General features: G+C 33.0%; 3 protein-coding genes across 4 annotated transcripts; all 3 read left to right on the top strand.

Annotated features, from left to right (window-relative positions):
* The first annotated feature begins 813 nt into the window (after positions 1 to 813).
* Positions 814 to 5,914, top strand: LOC149495958 (uncharacterized). Of its 2 annotated transcripts, none has more exons than XM_089721739.1 (3): positions 814 to 1,143; positions 2,700 to 5,183; positions 5,278 to 5,914. In XM_089721739.1, exons 2-3 carry the CDS (start codon positions 2,742 to 2,744, stop codon positions 5,572 to 5,574), a joined length of 2,739 nt encoding a protein of 912 aa, XP_089577865.1. In that variant the 5' UTR covers positions 814 to 1,143; positions 2,700 to 2,741; the 3' UTR covers positions 5,575 to 5,914. The 2 variants fall into 2 exon arrangements, with proteins under 2 accessions (XP_089577865.1, XP_089577864.1); XM_089721738.1 differs by having other exon boundaries at positions 2,590 to 5,183.
* Positions 5,915 to 6,872: 958 nt separating this feature from the next.
* On the top strand, positions 6,873 to 12,424 carry ATIPCS3 (Inositol phosphorylceramide synthase 3). The gene is made up of 11 exons (XM_012213170.4): positions 6,873 to 7,245; positions 7,386 to 7,475; positions 8,437 to 8,523; positions 8,616 to 8,684; positions 9,283 to 9,363; positions 9,820 to 9,891; positions 10,040 to 10,100; positions 10,231 to 10,333; positions 10,553 to 10,648; positions 10,741 to 10,787; positions 11,192 to 12,424. The coding sequence occupies exons 1-11, from the start codon at positions 7,213 to 7,215 to the stop codon at positions 11,332 to 11,334; spliced, it is 882 nt and encodes a 293-aa protein (XP_012068560.4). The 5' UTR covers positions 6,873 to 7,212; the 3' UTR covers positions 11,335 to 12,424.
* A 4,858-nt stretch (positions 12,425 to 17,282) lies between these two features.
* LOC105631149 (serine/threonine-protein kinase BSK5) lies at positions 17,283 to 21,033 on the top strand. Its single transcript, XM_012213157.3, has 10 exons — positions 17,283 to 17,683; positions 17,757 to 17,965; positions 18,098 to 18,233; positions 18,467 to 18,600; positions 18,698 to 18,803; positions 18,924 to 19,009; positions 19,257 to 19,445; positions 20,005 to 20,169; positions 20,495 to 20,608; positions 20,700 to 21,033. Exons 1-10 carry the CDS (start codon positions 17,602 to 17,604, stop codon positions 20,940 to 20,942), a joined length of 1,464 nt encoding a protein of 487 aa, XP_012068547.1. The 5' UTR covers positions 17,283 to 17,601; the 3' UTR covers positions 20,943 to 21,033.
* Positions 21,034 to 21,545: the final 512 nt, after the last annotated feature.

Raw genomic sequence — 21,545 nt, 5'->3', positions numbered from 1 at the left:
CTTCTAATTAAGAGAGAAAGGATATCTCATATCTCATCTCACTCTTCGATGATTAATATTATCTATATATTAATATTAGATATCACCTTTTAATTGAAAAAAAAAAAAAGATTAGGACAATTCTTGATAACAAGGTAAAAATTAATTGTATTTTCAAAAAGGAAAGTGTATAATTCGAGACAAATAAAAAAAAAGAAAGCAAGTCTATTTATACGGAGATGATAGGAGTATTAAGCAAGACCATATGCATTGTAAAATGAATATTAATAACTTTTAATAAATATATTACTACTTGGGTCTATTGTTTATCGTTTAAGATTTTTTTTTTCAGACTAATTAAGGAAGTAATTAAATCATCTAAATTATAATAAAATGCGAGTTAAATACTCAATTTCTTATTTAATGGATTTAAATTTTTTTACTCCGTTGGTTAATATTTTTTTAATATTGCAATGAAATGAAATATCTTTGGATAAAAAAAAAAGAAAAAAGAAAAATAATTACGAATTTTTTAAATGAGTTATTAATCATAATTGGTTTAAATCAGAATTACACACGTCAAAGTCATTAAAGAAAAGAAACTAACAGAAACAAGAAATTAAAAAGCAAAAATAAGGTCCACAAAGTGGGGCCAAGAACAGACCCATTACGCGCCATCTTGATGGTGACTACCCTGATAATCACCTTTTACTTTTAGCCGTCCGATGAAAACGATCGCGTCTTAACCCCTCTCCCTCTCTCTCTCTCTCTCTCTCTCTCTCTCTCTACAAGGCAGTGAGCACTTCACTCACTTTGACTGTAATAAAAGAAAAAAATAAATGAGTTCCAGCCAGAAATAATACACGTTCTCTCCTTTCCCCTCTCTCTCTCTCTCTCCAAGTACCCCTCTTCTCTGTTTGCTTTTCTTGGTTTGCTTCTTATTGTGTTGGAGTTTTGAGTTTGGAGTTTGGACTGTCTGCTAGAAAAAGCAAGGCATTGATTGTTTGCAGCTTATTTTGCTCTCTGCAACTCTTTTTCTCTCTCGTAGTTATTTTCTTGGGTTTCTCTTACCTGTAGAGCACCGACACATTTTACTTCGTGTTGGAGAAGCTGGTGGTTCTGTTAATTGCGCGTCTTTGCTCTGCATTTCTAAAACTGAAATTGGTATGTCCTATTTTTGGTGGTTGTGTGAGAAATCTCAAGAACATTGCATGCTTAATTTGTTATGAAACTCTGTTTGGCCAAGAGATTTATATGTTCAGTTGTAAAGATTTCAAATTTGTTGCTACTTTGATGCTTTTTTTTTTTTCTTTAGCTTGCGAATTTGTTTTCTTTTTGGTCCAAATTGCAGCTTTAATTTTGAACTCAAAGAATGAAATGGAAAGAGATTAGAAAAAGTTTTTTACTTTGAGTGATTTAAAGCAATGAGATGAGATAGATACTGTTTGATTCTTGTAAAAGGTGGACGGGGAAAAAAAGCTAAGTGTTCTTAAAAGGATTTTTACTCTTTACCCTTTACCCTTTTGCCTTTTCTTTTGGTTTGGAGAATCAAATGACGCCTGTTCACTAGTTTTGAAAACTAGTGCGCTATGATTCTGAATAGCTGGGGAACTTTGTCCTTTGCATTAACTAGAGCAACAGGCCAATTAGCTAAGATCAGGACACCTTGATTTTCCTTATCTTAAGTTTTTCAAAAACAGGGTTCTTTTGGACCACCTAAATTTTGCTTTCAATGCTTATCTATCGCTATATCTTGTCAAGATGTTGTTTTACTGTCTTCTTGCTTCCAATTTGAAGTTATTCTGCTAGCTGGAAAGGTTTTTATCGCTTGGCACCATTTAATTGAAAAACCTCAAGGATGCTTGATATGTAGATTTTTCTTCTTTCATTGTATGACAAAGCCTTTGTGTTCCAAGATTTACAAGAATGAGAAAATTTGCAAGAAAAAAGATAAAAAAAATGGTGAATTACTTGTTCTTGTATGTTGTACTGAGGCCTGGTAATTAATAGCTATTTATCTATGAGTTTATTTCTTGTCGGCCAGTAAAAGTTCAGGGAATAAATGGACAACTAAAGTATAACTAGAGGGAGCAAACAACCACATTATGAGATGATGTCAATTGGGTGGTTATCTGTTCTATTAGTTTCTTTTCCAGTTTATTGTATTATAGTGAGAGTAAACTTGGTGAATGGTAAGGAGAATCGATAATCAATATCTAACTAGAATATCTCCTTCTTAAAGACTGAACTTGATAACTGAATATAATTGCAAATTCTTAGATATCATATGGAAGAGCATGAGAATTCTCGGGGATTTTCTTTGGCTGCATTCCCTTGAGAATTAAAAAAAATGATCTGGGTTTTGACTTCTGTGGAGAGATTGTAACTTGGCATTGCTCTTTTCATTACTTGATTTCTTAACTCAACACCAAAGAGCATTCAATATGCCTGGAATAAAAAGCTTAACCACTAATGATTCTCTAGTTTTATTGTAGTTTTTCGCGTTCTCCTATAACCATATTTGTTGTTTGTCTAGCTGCCCTTTTTATATGCTTATCAAGCTTATGTATATAATTTAACTGTGTTACATTTTTTTCTTTTTGTCTACAGAGCGGCCTGTATATTTGTTAAGTTGAAAAGAATCCATTAGAGACTTTTTCACTGGAAATCTCTGTAGAGAAAAATAATAGGTGCAGTTGACTAACATTTGTTTCCTACAGCCAGGGTAGTGCTGAGCTGAAGTCCAAATATTTATTTGGTCTATGGAAAACCATTCAAGGCGAAAAATAAATTTGAGAGACCAGCAATCACTAGGAATTTCTGAGACTGTAACAACCCAAGCAAGGCAAAGCTTGTCTCTGCATGACAGATTCAATCCAGACTGGCCTACCGTGTCATACACTGATTTCCATCATAAAATTGCAAAGAATATAAAAGATAAACATTCAGGGAATTTCCTGAAGCCACATAGGAAGGCAATTGAAGAAGAGGAGCTTGTCAAGTACATGTCAAATTTGCCAAGTTACCTGGAGAGAGGAAAAAACCGCCAGGAGCAGGTTTTAAATGTGGGGGTCCTTGATTGGGGTCGTCTGGAGAAGTGGCAGTGCAGCCAAAAACAGACATTTCAAAGAAGTAGCAGGCATTCACTCTCAAGTGGTAATTCAGCCTCAACTGTTTCAATGGAAGGATTTTCTTTCAACTCTATTAGAGATCAGAGCTCCTCTCCTGCACACCAAATGCATCGTCCATCACTGCAATGTCATCTGATGTCATCTCGGGTAGAAATCCATGCACAAGAAGCCAAATCATTTCAAAAGTTTCAAGATGTCAAATTTTTTGGGACTAATATTGTAAAAGAGCGGGGGAAGTTCATTAGAAGAGATCAACAATTTTCCGATAACCATCCTGAAATCAAGCTGGACCAGTGCAAGAGAAAAGATTCAGAGCCAAAGATCAACCGAAAAAGTGGAGCTTCGAATGAGGTAAATTTTGAATTGTGGCAACAAATGAAAGTAAAGACAAATGCACGAGATGGTGAATCGACAAAGAGAGCAAATAAATTGCAAGAACAGAAGGTATATGCTGTTAACCAAGATGTCTCCCAAAAGAGCAAAAGAGTAGTGGAACCCGTGCCAGAACATCATCGCACCCAAGGCAATCACTTCCAGTTTTCTGAGTCAATTACAATGTTGTCCAGGAAGGGAGCAGAAGCAAGTCGAAGGAGCTTTTCGGAGATGCCTAAGGACATTAGCCCTGTAGCAGTTAGTCCTGGTGTCCCACACTCTTGTCCACTTCCCTGTGAGATTGAAAGACGCACAGAGAAAAAATGGTGCTCTGCAGATGCAGAGGGTATCAGCATGTTCCGTGATTCATCTCACTCAGTGCCCCGTCCAGCCAAACTAGGAATCAGTCCTTCCCGTGTTAGAATTTCAGAAGTCAGAAAATCAACTTCAGAACTAATGAATTCAACTTCAAAGGAGCCTTCCGTAAGCAAAGCAGCTGCTGAAAAACCAAGAAGCACTTCACCCTTTCGCCGACTTAGCATTGGTATGGGCAAGCTGAGCAAAAACTTCGGCTCCAAAGAGGGTTCATCTACCACCCAACCTAGTACAGCTCCTAACTCTTCAAAAATTGCCTTAGAGAATGTAATGGCTTCCTCTTCCCACTGTACTTCAAGTAGTGATACACAAAATGCTACAAGTAGAGCCAGGTCAAGCCCCTTGAGAAGGTTATTGGACCCACTGTTGAAACCTAAAGCACCAAACTGTCGTCAATCTGGAGAGTCGTTGCAAAGACATTCTTTATCAGCGGATAGAGTGTGTAGGACAACCACTGGACAATCAGATTCTTCAACTGGAGCAAGACAGCCAGGAATAATAAAATTTGATATGGCAAGTTGTAGGGCGATCAATGTTGATAATTTATCTCGGGAGAAGAAGCATGGATCATCAGCATTTCAAGCTCTTCTACGAGTTGCAATTAAGAATGGCCAGCCTCTTTTCACATTTGCAGTTGACAATGAACGTAATATTCTTGCAGCTACAATGAAGAAGTTGAGTAGCTCAAGAGAGGATGACTATAATTGCATTTACACATTCTTCGCTATTCAAGAAATCAAGAAAAAGAATGGGAGATGGATAAACCAAGCTGGCAAAGGCAAAGGTCAAAATTTTATACCCAATGTTGTAGCTCAACTGAAGGTTTCTGGTTCTCAGTTTTCCCATTGGACTAGAGAGCGCTGTATGGAGCAATCATTTGCTAGAGAATTTGTTTTGTTTGCTGTGGACCTACAACAAGCAGAGCAGCAATCATTAGACTCCCAGTCCAATGATGAGCTTGCTGCCATTGTTGTCAAGATCCCAAAAGCCATGAATAGAAGTGCAGCCAATAATGGGCAGCAAACTGGTAAATGCAATGACTTGTCCGAGATGAGATTTAACTCTATTACTGGGGAACCCCCTGTCGACAACATCCAAAGCCTTGTCAATGCAACAGTCATTCTTCCAAGTGGCATTCATAGTTTACCAAATAAAGGAGGACCTTCATCATTGATCCAACGTTGGAGATCAGGTGGAGCTTGTGACTGTGGAGGTTGGGATTTAGGTTGCAAACTCAGGGTTTATGCCAACCCAAGTCAACTTGTTAAGAAATCGAGTTCAACTGTAGCTTGCTCTATAACTGATAAATTTGAGCTCATTTCGCAGGTAAGATCTTATTGCTTTCACCAACTAATTGTTGCTCATACCTATTCATAGTATTATTGCCTAATGACATCTCTCTTTCTATATTTGTACACAGGGAGGTGATGAAGAAAACCATCCTGTCTTCAGTTTATCGCCTTTTAAGGACGGGATATATTCAGTTGAGTTCACTTCATCACTTTCAGTTTTACAAGCATTTTCTCTTTGTATAGCAGTTCTAGACAGTAAAAAGTTATGCGAGGTCTCAGATTCTGGGAACTTGTTTGAAGGAAAAACTTCTCTTGAAACAATGTTATCAGAAAATGATGGAATAAAGGCCCCAAATGGAAACGATGGGGAAGTTCCTGCAAGATATGTCTCATATCCCCCTCATTCTCCAGTTGGAAGGGTCTAGTATCATGAGAAATTGTCTTGTAATTACACACAGGTGGTACAGATTAGATATATTATATATAGCCAGTTCTGACTGGGTGGGCAATGCGCGAAATCCTGCAATGAAATGCCTCCCATTGATAATATGGATCTAAATGGAAAATAAGCATAGAATCTGCAAGATCATGGAAAAAGGTAGCTAGAAGCCTGAGAGCATTGTATCTTGTATTAGTTGTGAGTTCTTTTTGACAATAGAAGCAGTATTTACTAGAGAAATACTATCTTCATGAATGTAAGTGTGCATATAATTAGGGAATGGTATCTACTTTTATATAATATTTCAAACTTATTTTAAGTTCTTACTTCCAAGAGTATGACTGTTTCAAGTAAATTTTTCTGGCTCAAAATCCCTTCTCTGAATTCTTCGAGTACATCAGAAGAAGAAGAAAGGAAAGAAGCAGAAAATGCTATTGGTTAAGAAGCATCCAATGATCCCAAGCAGTATATGGATGTCGATATTGATTGTTTACTTTCAATCTCTCTTCTGGGTTAACATAAGATGTGACCTTTTTGGACTATCACAAAGGAAAGAGATGTAAAATTCTGTATGGTTGTTGGGATTTAGGACCATGTGAAAGGACCACATCCAATGACAAATGTGATCACAACTTGATTAACTGATATACTTAGTTATATTAGTTATTACTGGGAGTTCTGTTGATCTGGCAATAAACAACAGAACATAGCGGACTACTATTTATACTGTTATACAAACTTCTATGCATGAGATGATGATTAATATAAAAGTAAATTACTACTATTTAGTGGGACTCTTGTTCTTAAAATTTAATTATATAATTTCGCTTTTATTTTTATATAGTATATATTTAATTTTTTTATTTATTTTCCGTTAATTACTAGTAAAACGCTATTATTATTTCTAATAAATTAAGATATAAAAGCACAAAAAAAAAGTGAATTTGTGATTATATAATTAGTGCATTTAAATATAATCCAGAGACTGAATGAATATATCATATTTGCATGTATAGATCACTTGAACAACACTAAAAGCATAAAATAATGGATTTCAGTCTATTCCATCTCAATTTTTTTTATAGTGAAAAAATAATTTTGGAAGAAAGAGTAAAATATTTCCATAGTCAAATAATTTGGAAAATCATTTTTCTCATTTTTTTCTTTTTTTCTTAATGTTGAATATTTTGAAAAAAAAAAATGAGTTAAAAAAAAATTGAATTCTATAATATTATTCGTCTCCCTTCGTTCTTCTTCTACACGTAATTGCAGTTTAATGAAATTAAAATTGATTAATTTATTTTCTTTTTCTTTCTCAACTTCTTCTCCAACTGCTACATGCATACATCTCTGAACAAACCCAGAAGCCGATTTTTGTCAGTTTAGTTTCAAATTACGAATTTGAATTTTGCTTTTTCTAAGATTTGATTAAGATACCCTTTTATCCTTAATTCTGGTCATTTATAATTAAATAAAAAAGGAAAAGAAAAGGAGAAATCAATTCAAATTTCCTCATTCCAACGGTTTGTGAGGAGATATAAAGTCATATATAAATGTTTATGTGCAAAGTTTCTGTCTTTTACTTTTATTAATTAATGTCAAATTTTAACCCTCGATTCCCAAAATGCGCCTTTACGTTGATCGCAAAGCTCCTAAGGTTTCTCTCTTTGCATGGATTCTCTATACCTGTTTTTTTTTTTTTTTTTTTTTTTTTTTTTTTTTTTTTTTTTTTTTTTTTTTTTTGGGTTTGGCTTGATTTGTGATTTTTTACGTTGTCTTAATTTTTTTTATGCGGAGCTGTGGAGAAAAATTTGTACAGAAACGTCAATAGAAGCCTCACTTGTTGCAGAGAATTGGAAGCCTCTTCTTGCTGGAATAGTTTTCCAGGTTTACTTTTAATACATTTCAAAACTCTAGTGTATTAGGAAAGTGTTTTTGTTTTTTTATGCATTAATGTTAACAAGAGATCTTCTTTTAGTTGATTATTTTGGGAAACTTGATTACAAATTTGAGGTGGGTCTACCTTATTTTCAGTAAATGTTGGCATTTTGTTGAAGGAAAAAAAATATTTATCAATGAACAAAAATACAATGTGTTCTAATGTGGGATTTTAGCAATACTGCTTTTATTAGCTTGGGAATGAAATTTGTTCTTAGCAGGAGATTTTGAATAGCTAGTAGCTTCATTTTTCAAATATTCACAGACAATTATGAAAGAACACATGGAATGTTCTTTCATAATGTTCACCATTTTGTGCTGTTTAAAAGATATATTATGAAAGAACATTCTTTGGACAGTGCTAAGTGGTGAGCTACAGTATTGGTAATCCTTCTTTTGGAGATTTGAGAGTAACTGAAGAACAGATTTTTATACTTGGTCTATAAACTTTACATTCCCAATTTTCTTGTTTGGTTATATTGTTTGTGAATGCATGAAACTCTTACTTCTTAAATTGCTAAAATCGCGTGACATAATGTGGATGATTGAAGCAATTCAGATTACCTTCTGATAGTTCTGTCTGGGCATACTGCTTCACTTTTGATTTTAGCTTACTATAGTTCCACCTTTTTCCTATTTGACCATGGTTTGAAATGTATCAATGAACACATACCTTAGTTGTTCATTTGCAACTTAGCTGCTCATAAATGGGAGCTTCAGGCTTTATTGCCTTTTATATAATTCATGATAGTTTATGTGATTTTTGTTTTTCTAACATCATTTTGTCTTCTTAAACTAATTCTTAAACTTGCAACTAGTTTATGTGATTTTTCTTTCTTTACATTCCACGATTCAATGTAAAATTTGGTATCTCATGATGCTAATGAACGAGCCTTTTTCCTGTCTACAGTATGTACATGGGCTAGCTGCACATGGAATTCATTACCTACATAGGCCAGGGCCAACGCTTCAAGATACGGGTTTTTCTATTCTTCCAGTGCGTGTCACTGTTGCGAATAGTTAGCATTTTCGTGCTTGATGTTAAAGCGTTGTGGACATTTTTTATTTTTGATCTTTTGGCCATTTCAGGAACTTGGTCAGGATAAAGCTTATATAAGTGAGACCTGGTTCACTTTCATATTTGGTTCTTTTGTGTTGGTAAGATTTTAAAGTCATCTTATAGTAATTTAACTGATGATTTCACTGTTTTCTTCCTGGGCTACATCATTTGTTTCACTGGTGTTCTTAGTAATTTTGGTTACCCTCATTCAACATTTCTGCTTAGTTGTTACTTGTTATTTAAAATACTATACATGCGTCATAAAATCTCTCTCCGTCTTTTCCTTACTTGTTAAAGAAGATATATTCTAGACTCTCACGGTTTGCAGGTTTCTTTATATAAAAGGTTTGCATAAGTTTGTCAAATTTCTCTAGGTCCTTGCCACTTGTTTGTTCGCATATGTTTCAGCATTATTAATTCCTCAAAGATTGGCACATCAAACTTTTGAGAAATGAGATCATACTTTCTTTTCTAATAGACTAAACCTGGTGAATGATTTCAGTGTCATGATTCATCTGATGCTAGGATGCTAATTTTTAGACTTTAGAGAGAGGATGATTATGAAATATATTCAAGCTTCCTCTTTTTTTTGCTTATCTATTTTTCATGCTGTTAAGAAGCTTAATCATAAATGATCAGCCATTGATCTATAGATTTAGTTTCTGAATGGTCTAATGAGTGTCTGCTCTGTTGCAGTGGACTCTTCACCCTTTCATTTTTCAGCACAAAAAAATCTATACAGCTCTAATCTGGTGCAGGGTTCTTGCTTATTTAGTGGTACGTAGTTTTCATTTTTGCTTCTGCCATGAGATCATTCTGAATGCAAGAATAACAAACTCTGTTCTTGGATATGCCGAAAAACTATTGTTTCTTTGTAGTTAATAAAGAGAAACTTATAACGAATCCTATCGTCAAAAACTTGCATATCTTTTCCTGAGCTTTTTCTGTATTTTGTATTCTTCTTCTTCTTCTTCTTCTTCTTTATCATTATCATCTTGAGAATCTGTAGCTAACTCTAGTGCTGACAATATGAGAAACATATAATTCTATACATTTTGTAACCTACAGAAAGAAGATGGCTTCTTTCAGTTATGACTGTGTTGTTCTTACACTTGTTTTTCATGTTTGCGTCACCCACTCACACTGGCAGTGGAATTATATGAGAATTTTCCTTATGATGTCCTGGTTTCTTCAGCTTATAATTGGTTCTAGGAACTTTTTCTTCCTTTTTAGGCTTGTCAGACTCTCCGGATAATTACATTCTATTCAACTCATCTACCTGGTCCAAATTATCACTGCCGCGAGGTAAAATTTTATAAAACTTGACATAATATGCAGGCAGTTTCATTTAATTTCAGGACTTCATATACCCTTTTGTCAATGAATTTTTGTTTAAATTATCTTGTTGTAATAAAAGCAATTCTTTACAATCAGGTACAACTGTCTCTTTCAGGGCTCAAAATTTGCCAGGCTGCCCCCTCCAGAGAGGGCAATTGAATTGCTCACAATCAACTGTACGTTTTGAACATCTAACTGATTTCCATTATGAAAACAAACACGCACACTACACTACACAAAAACAATGATACTATATTTCGCATCTTACTGCATGATGATTCTCATTTGACTTTCATTAATGTGCAGTTTCTCGAGGGGTTAATTATGGCTGTGGTGATTTGATTTTTTCATCGCACATGATCTTTACCATAGTGTTTGTGCGGACATATCATAAGTACGGCACAAGGAGGTAAATAATGAGCTCTTCCATAATAAATTTCTGTTTAGTCTTCCCACCTCCCCACCCCCCAAGAAAAACCCACACAACAACTAATTGGAAGGGGTTGTTGGAGTGGATTCAGAGTAATATGCGTCACAGACGTGATACTTCTAGCTGTGTGTCATTCTACTATGTGTAAGGACTGATTACCAAATTTTTTGATTGACTCTATTTTGGCTTACCCTGCAGGTGCATAAAACAAATTGCCTGGTTAGTTGCTGTGATTCAGAGCCTTCTTATTTTAGCATCTCGCAAACATTACTCAGTTGATGTTGTTGTTGCATGGTAGGAGGAGGATCCATTTTTTATTCTTACATTTAGCATCATTGAAATGGAAACTTTACTTATTGATTTTGAGTTAGTTAACGCTTATGCAGGTATACTGTAACTTTGGTTGCATTCTTTATAGACAAGAAACTTCCGGGTTAGTATTTCACAATAGTTCCTTTTCTCCATGTGTAGCTCATGATAGATGTTTCTTACATGGAGTATACTTGTAGTTATTTAAGAGAGAATCTGTTTATTGAACTCTATATTCACTGGATCAGTTGCCCTGGATAAGCTTCCATTGTGGATTGTATGAAGAAAAAGTACATGCTTACATGTTTAAAATGGAATTTACTTGAAAATAACCATGGAATGGTAAAAAGTTTTTCTTCACTCTCATCTATATATTTATTTATTATTACACTTGTTAATGAATCCATGAACTTGAGAAAACAATGAAGATAACTTAATTGGGTATTTTGGATATGCTTTTTTTTTTTTTTTTTTTTTTTCATCCTGTTTAAATTTTGAAACTTTGTAACTCAGAATGTCTTTTTGCAGCATTGCCTGACCGATCCACTGGACTTGCATCTCTACTACTGCTACCTGTGAGTAGAGATAAGGATAACAAGAGCATGGAAGATCATCACAAATCACTAAATGGAGTTTCTGTTGAGATTGCAAATAGAGTCTCGAATGATTAACGAAGGCTTCCAATCATCTTAGTTTCACCTCCAGCTTCTTCCCTTTTGGCACTTTGAAGTTATCAAACATGCCTGCAGAATTACAGAACATAAAAATGGATTACAAGCTTAGGAACATAATCAATGTTAATTGTACATAGGCATCAGCAAATGCTGAAGATAGCTCTGCTGATATTACTGCTTTGATTGTGTGCCTAAATTTTTCTGTTTGAACCAATGCATAAGAAAATTTCTGTATTTAAGGTGGAATCAATTCTTTTCTAACATATCTTAAAACACTCTGTTTTTAGTTGTTTAAATTGTTCCTTGTAGAATTTATCTCCATAGAGGGTTTCCTCTACACTGGCCAGCCTGTCATGTTTGAATTTTGAAACTACTAAAATTTGGTGTCCACATATTTGAGCTGATAGGGTGTATGAATGAAAAAATAAAGAGGAGGGGACAAGGTTATGTTGATAGTTTAACATTGATTAGAGAATGACCTTAAATTTTTTGAGATTGGATGCCTCTTTAGGACAAATGGGGCTGGCATGAGTCAATGATGCAATTTAATAATGCTTCTTGTCTGTGTCCCACAGCACCATCATCTTCTGCACTTGTTTCACTTTGTATATTTATTAACTTTTGATTTTTGATAGGAAGTTGAAATGTAAATTAACATTGGAGACAGCAGTTGTTACTTGTTAGATCACATGCATGCCTGTGTTTCTCTTCCCATCAAAGGTACTGTACCTTTTCCCTTTTTAGCTCTTTCCCTTTGTAGCTCTTCATCTTAGTACTAACATAATCTTTTTTCTTTCTTGCTATACCAATGTCAAATTTACTGAATTTAACTTTATCTATTTGCACTTTCAATTTTGGCCATTTTGTGAAACTCCGAAGCCTCTGTCAGCTGTACGACCTTTGAACATATTGCAGGTTCCTTCTCTAGTCAAAATCCATCTGTAATAGGTCCTCCATTTTTTCCCTTTTGATCTTTCAGTGTTATTATGGCCAAATTATATGATTTGGCTCAACAATTAGTTGTTGGTGGCTAAACTGAATTACTGAATTTAAGTTCTGTTCAGCAAAATTTGCTGTTTTAATAGCATTTAGTTGTTTGAATAACTTTTTATAAAACGCTAAAAGTTAAATGGGTTAACCAAAGGCTATGTTAGGCTTCTAATTGTTAATTCAAAAGGACCTGAGTGTGTGATGTTGGATTGTGGTTATTGCAAGACATAGAAAAGATAACATATGCCAGGTGTTGATGAACATGTGAATGTGGTCCAAGAACTAAAGTGGGTTTTGTGTTTTAAATTAAGAAATTTGCAGTACAATAATAAATTAAAAGAATTGAGGTATGCCCTTATGCTTCCCAAATCCATGAATCTTAATGCTGATCTATGTCTTAAAGTTCCCATACAGATCCTTAGGAGCATCCTCATTGTCTGTGCTAGAAATCTTAGCAGAAGCAAAGTATGCTAAAATAGTAGGTGTTATACCATATTTATGAGTCGTACATTTCTTAGTGTTTCTTTACCCATGAGGGCTCACCTTTTGTTTGTGGGGCAGAGGGTAGAGACTACAGTCTTTGTGGGTTTTTTTTTTTTTTTTCAGAAGAAATGTTTCATTAAGCAAAAATTGTATATATGTACGAGATATAAAAGAATATATTATATATTTTTGTATAATAAACTACTTATACAAAGAATAAAAAAGTACAATCTTGATTTGAAGTATCCAGTCAAGTTGACAGAGTATCATAGGGGATCGCTTGCTCTATTTGATTGTTATTCATGGCACCGTTAGACTCTATAGTCTTTCTAAAATTCCAATTTGATTACTTTCAAATTGCTTCTTTATATTAGAGAGGAGATATGCACTTCTTTCTACATAGTTGTCCAAATAACAAAATATCCAATAATAACTCAGAACTAAATCTGAGAACAAAATCTCAATATTCAAAAAAAGGAAAAGTGATGGTTACTCATAGAAAAAGAAAAAAGAGCTTTTAGGTCTTAGAAAAAAATGAAAAAAAAGTCTCCTGTTATAAATTTAAAATATCTTATCCTTGTGGGTATTCTTGCATGTAGTAGATGATAGTGGCAATTGGAAAGACAGGCCATTTTGAGATAATTGAGCTGGAAAAGTTGGTCAAGAAGATCTTAATCTTGGGTTGGGTAGTTTTCCATCATTTGATCCATGCCTTACTTAAGACCTCCATTATTCAATCATCAATATTATATGTAGTCATATAATATATGTGTTATATGTATCATGTTTTTTTTTATCGTATATGATCCATTTAATTAAATCGGTTATACATGTTATTTTCGCGTCACTTATTTAAATTTTGTGTCGTGTTCATTTCTAAATATTTAACATGATAATTAAATAGATTGTGTTTTTAATTGGGCTGCTGGTCAGATGGACTGGTGTCAAACTTGACACGTCAATCCATTTTCACACCTCTAATATTATCTATCTTTGAATTTTCACTTAAAGTGATTGATTTAGTATTTTGATCAAAAAAATTTTAGTCAAATATAGAGTTGGAGAATAACCAATAAAATCCATGAAATTGAATTGAAATAATTACATAATTGAATTGATTGATCTGGTTCAATTCGATCTAATCGTTAAAAATTCAATTTGATTTCAATTTTAATATACATAAGTAATTTTTCAGTTATATAGATAATCCGGTTCAATGTATTTTATCTATAAAAATTTAATTTAATCAATTTATATTGATTCAATTTAATTTGAATCGAGCTGATTGAATAGCTCTCGTAACCAAATTTACAAACATATTTAAACTTGAGAAAGCAGATTTTAATAGAAAAATTAAGTGTGAAGAGAATGCTAAAATAATATTCATAATGATAAATTATAAAGGTTGTTTCCCTATTAATAAACATTTGGGTTTGGTCTTTAAAACAACTTTTTGATATTTTATAAATATTAATTACTAAAAGTTTCAAATAAAGATTTGGTTAGCAGAAGACAGTCTGTTTGGTCTTTGCCATTTTATAATTGTCTAAACCAAAAAAAAAAAAAAAAAAAAAAAAAAAAAAAAAAAAAAAAAAATCAGCAATTTCTAAGCTCACTTGCTGGCAGGAATGGGCACAAGCACTAGTGAGGAAAAAAGCATATTCTAATTTCATTATGTATTTAGTTGGATGGACAATAATAAAATATGGTATACAATTTTTAAATTTTCTTTATTTTTTTTGGGTATGATAAAATTTTTAAAATGGTAAAATATATAAATTCACTTTTAAATTTTTTTATAAAAAAATTTTAAATTTTTCGAGATGTGTATTCTGCCTTTTAAGTTAGAAACTACTGTTATACATTCTAGCGGACACTCCCGAGAGAACTCACAACGAGAGGTATAATAGATTCAAATTTTGCAACTTGAGGTATGCAATAGGTCTATCAAAAAATTAAATGTGTCACAAGATTTTTCTTAAAAGTTCGGGTAATTTATTTATTTAGCCTTTTTTAAATACTTTTATATTTTAAAATTTTGAATTTGTTAAATATATTTAATTTTTTTTTCTGAAATATACTTTGGGTTCAAATTTGAAAATTTAATGTATTTATTTCCACTTTATGAATTGAATAATGCATCTAAAAAATTTGTGGTCCCTCCTTAGCTACATTAATTGAAATAGAACTAGGAAGTTTAGTGCTTAGAACAAGTACAAGTGAGAAAGGAAATTGGCATATTTCCCACCATTATGGAATTTTCTTTTTGTGGTTTTCTTCTTTTTTGGGATAAAATTATAAATCATTTAATGAATCTTGAATTTAAACCTAGTAATTTAATTACATTAATCAATACTTAATATTAAAAATAATAATTAATAATAAATACATATTTATAACAACATGACTATTTGTGATGATAGATGCTAATTCATATTTTATTGTTAATATCAATTTTTCGCTTTCATGTATGTTTTTTTTATTCATTTGGGGCCCGATGGACTGAAATAATAAAATGGGATAGACCTCTCACTTTTATATAAGTGCGAAAACCAATCAGAGCACATATGATTGACATTTTTATATATGATTTTATTTATAGTTTCTTTTGAAAAATCACATTTAGGAAGTGTATCCCACTCGTGAAACACAATTAAACCATGATACATAAATTAATATATGATAATTTAATTAAGGTTTATCAATATTATATTCTTAAAAAAAAAAAAGATTTATCAATATTATTTAAATATCCTCCCAATAATTTTTAATGTTTGATGGGATAAATTAACATATCCTCTCACTCACTGGCATAAGAACTCTAAAAAGCACAAAACAATTGTTCCTTTTTAACTCTAGCCATTATGCTCCCAATGGGCAGCACCTTTTTCATCCCAACATCAATAGTATTATATGTAATTATAAAGACCTATCTGTAGATTATATTCAACATTTAAAAGAGCTGTATCAATCAGGTGGTAGTTTAATTGGTTTTCTCATTTATATGAAAAGTCTGAGGTCTTGAGTTTGAGTCCTCTCGATCACAATTGTTTTCATCAATTTGATGAGCTAAGGGTTGTGTAGTCCGCAGTATTATTTCTACTCTGGTCTACGAGCCCATTTTCATTTATTTCTGATCATACATTAAGAAAATAATGGATAAAATTTCTATTTTTTTTATTAATTCAGTCTGGAATGGAAGCATAGATCTGATCTAGGTAAATTTAATCTTATGAAAATTGAGTTTATTACATAAATTTTATTGTTCTATTAGTATAGTTGCATTTATCAGCTAAAAGTTATTGCTGAAATAATTAATTTTATCGAATAAATTCTAAATGTTAGAAAATTAAAAATAACTCTACAGTAAAATGGAAAATATTAGTAATTAGCAAACAAAATTAAAGAAATTCCAAAATGGAGAAAATATAACTACCATTTACTATAATAAAGGACATGGTGATAAGGACAGCACTTTCTCATTAGCATTAAAATTTAAAACTAAGTGATCCTTAATTGCAAGTTTTACCTAATCTGAACTATACTCCCAATTGAAATCGACCTTTTTTGACTTTGACTCCCACATACCACATGACAACGATTTCCTTCACCCGGCGATTAATCGCCACGTCTACTGCCGATCTATTCACTAACTCCAAACGACAATGTTTATTTGCCCTTGAAAAGAATTTTAAAGTATTCATTATTACGCGTTGTTTCGGCGCGTGGTATTATTTACATTTCTCTCTATTTTTATTTTGGTGACACTGGTGTTATTGGATTGGATATATAGTTTTCTTTGTCGAAATACATTACTTAATGTATATATTGAGGAATTTGTTTAATTTATATTGTAATTGTATATAATTTTAATTTTTTTATTATTATATCTTTAATTAAATGAGTTTATTATACCTTATTCTATATTATTGTCTAAGTAATAAATAACACCATCAGAACTATTATATATATAAAAAGTAATAAATTCGTTTATAAAAAAACTCAAAAAAATCCTAAAAGAGAAAAAAATAAAATTATGAGCTGTATGAATTAACTGACCTAAATGTTTTATAAATTGAATCTATTATTCAATTTGATTTCATTATTTCCATTGATTATCCTCCGATTCTTATATTATGTTTGGGTGGAGAAAGGAAGTGTAAAATGATCTTATTCATTTTTCTTTTAAAAGGGAGTGAAAATGAGATTAAAGTATATTTTTATATAAACCAAATGAGAATTTTTTATAATTTCAATAATTTTCATCCCATATTTATATCTTTCGTATTTTACATTTATCCAAACAAAGTATTAATTATCATGATAAATTGTTTTCCGAGTTTTTTTTTTAATTCGTGCATCCACGCGCAATGGTTGAAGGTGGGAGTGGTTGAAATTTAGAAAACCGAACAGAAACTAGAAAAACCGAAAACTTTTTCGAAAAATAATAATAATAAATTCGAAGCAGAAACGAGAGAATGATGAAACGGTGAAAATGCATAGAGAGAGAGTGATTCTTTGGATCCAAAAAGTTTCCTTCCTTTTCTCATACTTTCTTGCTACCCAAACAAAAACTCTTCTATGCTCATTTTAGTATTTCATTTTTTTAATTTCAATTTCAATTTCTCTCTCTCCTTAAAACCCTCTTCCACTACCCAAGAAAGTGAATGGGAAGTAAAACAAAGTACTAAGCCTTAGCTTTAGCTTTAGCTACATAGAAAGAGAGAGATAAGGAGAGATTATCCATTTCTTTTTCTTGTGATTTATAGATATCGAAGTTTTGTTAGCAAAATGGGAGCTCGATGCTCCAAATTATCACTTTGTTGGTGGCCATCTAATCTTAAATCCAACCTCAATGAATCCTCCGATCTTGGTTAGTTTATTAATCACATTTTAGTTTCTGTCACTTTCCTGGGAAAAACTTACAATCTTTGTTTTACCTGCAGAGAATGGGGACTTGCTTCCTGGGTTTAGAGAGTTCAGCTTGGAGCAGTTACGAGCTGCTACTTCAGGGTTCAGTACAGATAATATAGTATCAGAGCATGGAGAGAAAGCTCCAAATGTGGTTTACAGAGGCAGATTCCAAGAAGATGATCGCTGGATCGCTGTCAAACGGTTTAACAAGTCTGCTTGGCCCGATTCACGCCAGTTCCTCGTTCGTCTTCTTTTTTATTCTTGCTAAATAGTAGCTGTATTGCGTTTTCTTTCTGTCTTTTTGTTTTCTTTTATAGTGGTTTTTGTATTTGATTGTGATTTGCATTTCTGTTTCTTTATGTTTTTTTAATAGGAGGAGGCGAGAGCTGTGGGGCAGTTGAGAAGTGAAAGATTGGCAAATTTGATTGGGTGTTGCTGTGAAGGGGAGGAGAGATTGCTGGTAGCTGAGTTCATGCCTAATGAAACCCTCTCTAAGCATCTTTTTCACTGTCAGTCTCATTGCTCCTTTTTTATTTATTTTTTAATCTAAGACATTTAGTGTATTGCCTATTCTTACCTTTTGATTTTTCTATTTGTTGTACTTTGAAATTTGTTAAGCCTGATGTTTCTAAGAGATCAAACTCAGTGCAGATTTTTGTTTTATGATGTCTAGAATTTATAGAAATTTTTGGGCGTTTGGTGCTTAAGAGTGATGAGAATTTTTAAAATTGAATTGGTTTAGGGGAAAGTCAGCCTATGAAATGGGCAATGAGACTGAGAGTGGCTCTCCATCTGGCTCAAGCTTTGGAATACTGCAGCAGTAAAGGAAGGGCCTTGTATCATGACCTTAATGCTTATAGAATTCTGTTTGACCAGGTACTTTCTTTATTTTACACTCTTTTGCTGTTTGCCTTCGTTTCAAAGTTGGCTATCTCTAGTGAGCTACTCCTAATATTGAGGTAACACTTGTTAGGATGGCAATCCAAGGCTCTCCTGCTTTGGTTTAATGAAGAATAGCAGAGATGGCAAGAGCTATAGTACAAACCTGGCATTCACACCTCCTGAGTACCTGAGGACTGGTAACAGCTGCATCAAATTGGTTTTTGTTTTCTTAGCTTTTATGCATTTGGCCCTGATGCTTGTGGCCTGCATCATTGCTTCTTAATTGAGCTCATTTTAGGTATATATTTATGTTGCAGGTAGAGTCATACCTGAAAGTGTAGTTTACAGCTTTGGTACTCTATTGCTTGATCTTCTCAGTGGCAAACACATACCTCCAAGCCATGTAATCTATTCTCCTTGGAACAATCTTTATCTTGGGTGGAATTTGATTCAGATTTCTCTTGATGTTGACATTTGATTAACAAAAAATAAATATGCATTTTGGAAGTGTTTGAAATTTGGGCAGCATTTGCAAGGAAATAATTAGCTTAAATGCTTGGAAGTGAATTATTATTATGAGATGATAATTACAGTAATTATGTTATTTTAGAAAATATTGGGCTAAATGCTTGAACCCCCAAACTTGACAGGCACTTGACCTTATACGTGGGAAAAATTTTTTGATGCTGATGGACTCATGTTTGGAGGGTCATTTTTCAAATGATGATGGAACTGAATTGGTGCGTTTAGCTTCACGTTGTTTACAATACGAACCTCGTGAGAGGCCAAATGCAAAGACTCTTGTCGCTGCACTCAGTCCTCTGCAGAAAGAAACTGAGGTATGCCTTGCTCTTTTTAAATCCTTAGCCTTAGTCCGAGGCTGTCTCTTTAATGTATTCATGTTACTGCCATAACAGTTAATGCTTTTAGTTAATCATCTTTTGGTGTTATATGATATCTTATTAGCAAATGCTTTTGAGGCTTTTGATCGAAGGCTGTTCTTTTGAGTTACCAGACTTGGCTTATTGCTACAATGAATTAAGTTGACTTTTGTGTTTGAGAACTTTGATTGGTCTAGTTTATATTACGGTTAGTCAAGCTTCACTAAACAAGCTTGAGCTTTATGATATTTGTCAAAGCTTGAGCTCAATTTAGTAAACTTTTAAAATTTATTGCAAATAAAATTAATGTATATAATTGTAAATGCAAGCTGAGTAATTACAAAGGCTTAGCTTGTGACATTTTGAACAGATGCTCGAAAACCTTAATGTTAGCTAACTTCAAAAATGTTTAAGTTTGATTATCTGACTTTGTGTTTAAGGTTTGGTATATATATTATTGCAGCTGAGTCAAATTCCGTGAGCATATTTTATATTCTCATTTACTGGTACTTTACAGGTTCCATCCTATGTTTTGATGGGTATTCCACATGGAGATCCATCCCCAAAGCAAACAGTGTTATTGACACCTCTTGGTGAAGCTTGCTCAAGACTGGACCTGACTGCAATACATGAGATACTGGAGAAGGTGGGATACAAAGATGACGAGGGGATTGCAAATGAGGTTAGTAATGCCTATTATTAGACTCCATCCTTTGTTTAGCTCAAGCTAAAAGTCTACTGCGCCTAGACACAATTATCTATAGGTTCTAGCCTTCTAGGGTTCCATGTTGAGAATAGTCCAATAGCATACTCGCATACTAATAATGCTAAAATGTCATGTTCTTTTATTTTGCCATCACTTCCCAGTCAGTCTACTCTTCTCACCTTGTCATTTAAAGATGTCCCACATTGTGCCAAATTGATAATTTCCTCAGTATAGTTCAACTTTGTTCATTATCTGTCACTTGTTTTATGTAGAGTATCATTGAATTTCTTTTGCTTTGCAGCTTTCCTTCCAAATGTGGACAGATCAGATACAGGAAACACTTAATTGTAAGAAGCGTGGAGATACTGCTTTTCGAACTAAAGACTTCGCTACTGCCATTGATTGTTACACACAAGTAAGACATATTCTAATCACAGGTTTCTGGATTGAGTTAAATAACTCAACAAATTAATCAACTGTTAAATAATCTTCCTTTCTTCGTGTAGTTTATTGATGGCGGGACCATGGTATCACCTACTGTATTTGCCAGACGCTGCCTGTGCTACTTGATAAGTGACATGCCACAACAAGCTCTTGGAGATGCAATGCAAGCTCAAGCAGTATCTCCTGAGTGGCCCACTGCCTTCTATCTCCAAGCTGCTGCCCTTTTCAGTCTTGGAATGGACAGTGATGCACAAGAAACTCTAAAAGATGGCACATCCTTGGAAACTCAAAAACATAGAAACTGAAAATGTATAGTTCTTGAAAGATTTCTTTATCCATTTAAAAAACTCCTTGTATCCATCTTTCTTCATTTATTTAGCATTTTGAGTTTCTGCAGTGCCAGAGAGTTATGTTTTATAATTTTGATGTATGTTTTTTTTTTGTTCTATCAGCTTGATCCTGAGAGTTATAATCTTTCTTCATTTATATGTTTGATGTATGTATTTCTGCAACAGCACAGGTGTAACTTTTCCTAAATTAAACTTACCAATATACATAGCGATATTGTTCTGCTTTAACCTTTCTTTGAAATAAATGAATTTCACAAAATTTTGTTATAAATCTAAATTTTTGTTTGGCATGAAAGAAAACAGAGATTTAAATTCTGCTAATTCAATTCTATATACTTGAATATAATTAAATCAAAATCTATCAAAAAAATGTGAAAATTCTAAATAAATTTAACAAATTTAAACAATTATGCTAAAATTATCCATCATTCTAGCCTTCTAAAATTATTATGCCAAGAGTATTTTAAAAAGCAAAGAATTTTCAAAATGCAATTAGTTAATATATAAATAAAGAATTGCTAAGTTGCCAAGAAAATGTAGGAAAAAAAAAATTCATTG

The sequence above is a fragment of the Jatropha curcas genome, chromosome 5, assembly GCF_041381405.1.
Source record: "Jatropha curcas cultivar XTBG-Jc1 chromosome 5, XTBG_Jcur_1.0, whole genome shotgun sequence".
NCBI lineage: Eukaryota > Viridiplantae > Streptophyta > Magnoliopsida > Malpighiales > Euphorbiaceae > Jatropha > Jatropha curcas.
The sequence above is the reverse complement of the archived record's forward strand: the minus strand, read 5'-3'. Positions and strand labels throughout refer to the sequence as shown.

Bases quoted from the DNA above. Each gene is read 5' to 3' on its own strand.
- LOC149495958 (XM_089721739.1), top strand. From the start codon at position 2,742: ATGGAAAACCATTCAAGGCGAAAAATAAATTTGAGAGACCAGCAATCA. The intron at 5,184-5,277 runs GTAAGATCTTAT...ATTTGTACACAG, and splicing joins AATTTGAGCTCATTTCGCAG to GGAGGTGATGAAGAAAACCA.
- ATIPCS3 (XM_012213170.4), top strand. From the start codon at position 7,213: ATGCGCCTTTACGTTGATCGCAAAGCTCCTAAG. The intron at 9,892-10,039 runs GTAAAATTTTAT...TGTCTCTTTCAG, and splicing joins CAAATTATCACTGCCGCGAG to GGCTCAAAATTTGCCAGGCT. The intron at 10,334-10,552 runs GTAAATAATGAG...CTTACCCTGCAG, and splicing joins CATAAGTACGGCACAAGGAG to GTGCATAAAACAAATTGCCT.
- LOC105631149 (XM_012213157.3), top strand. From the start codon at position 17,602: ATGGGAGCTCGATGCTCCAAATTATCACTTTGTTGGTGGCCATCTAAT. The intron at 17,966-18,097 runs GTTCGTCTTCTT...TTTTTTTAATAG, and splicing joins CCGATTCACGCCAGTTCCTC to GAGGAGGCGAGAGCTGTGGG. The intron at 20,170-20,494 runs GTTAGTAATGCC...TTTGCTTTGCAG, and splicing joins ACGAGGGGATTGCAAATGAG to CTTTCCTTCCAAATGTGGAC.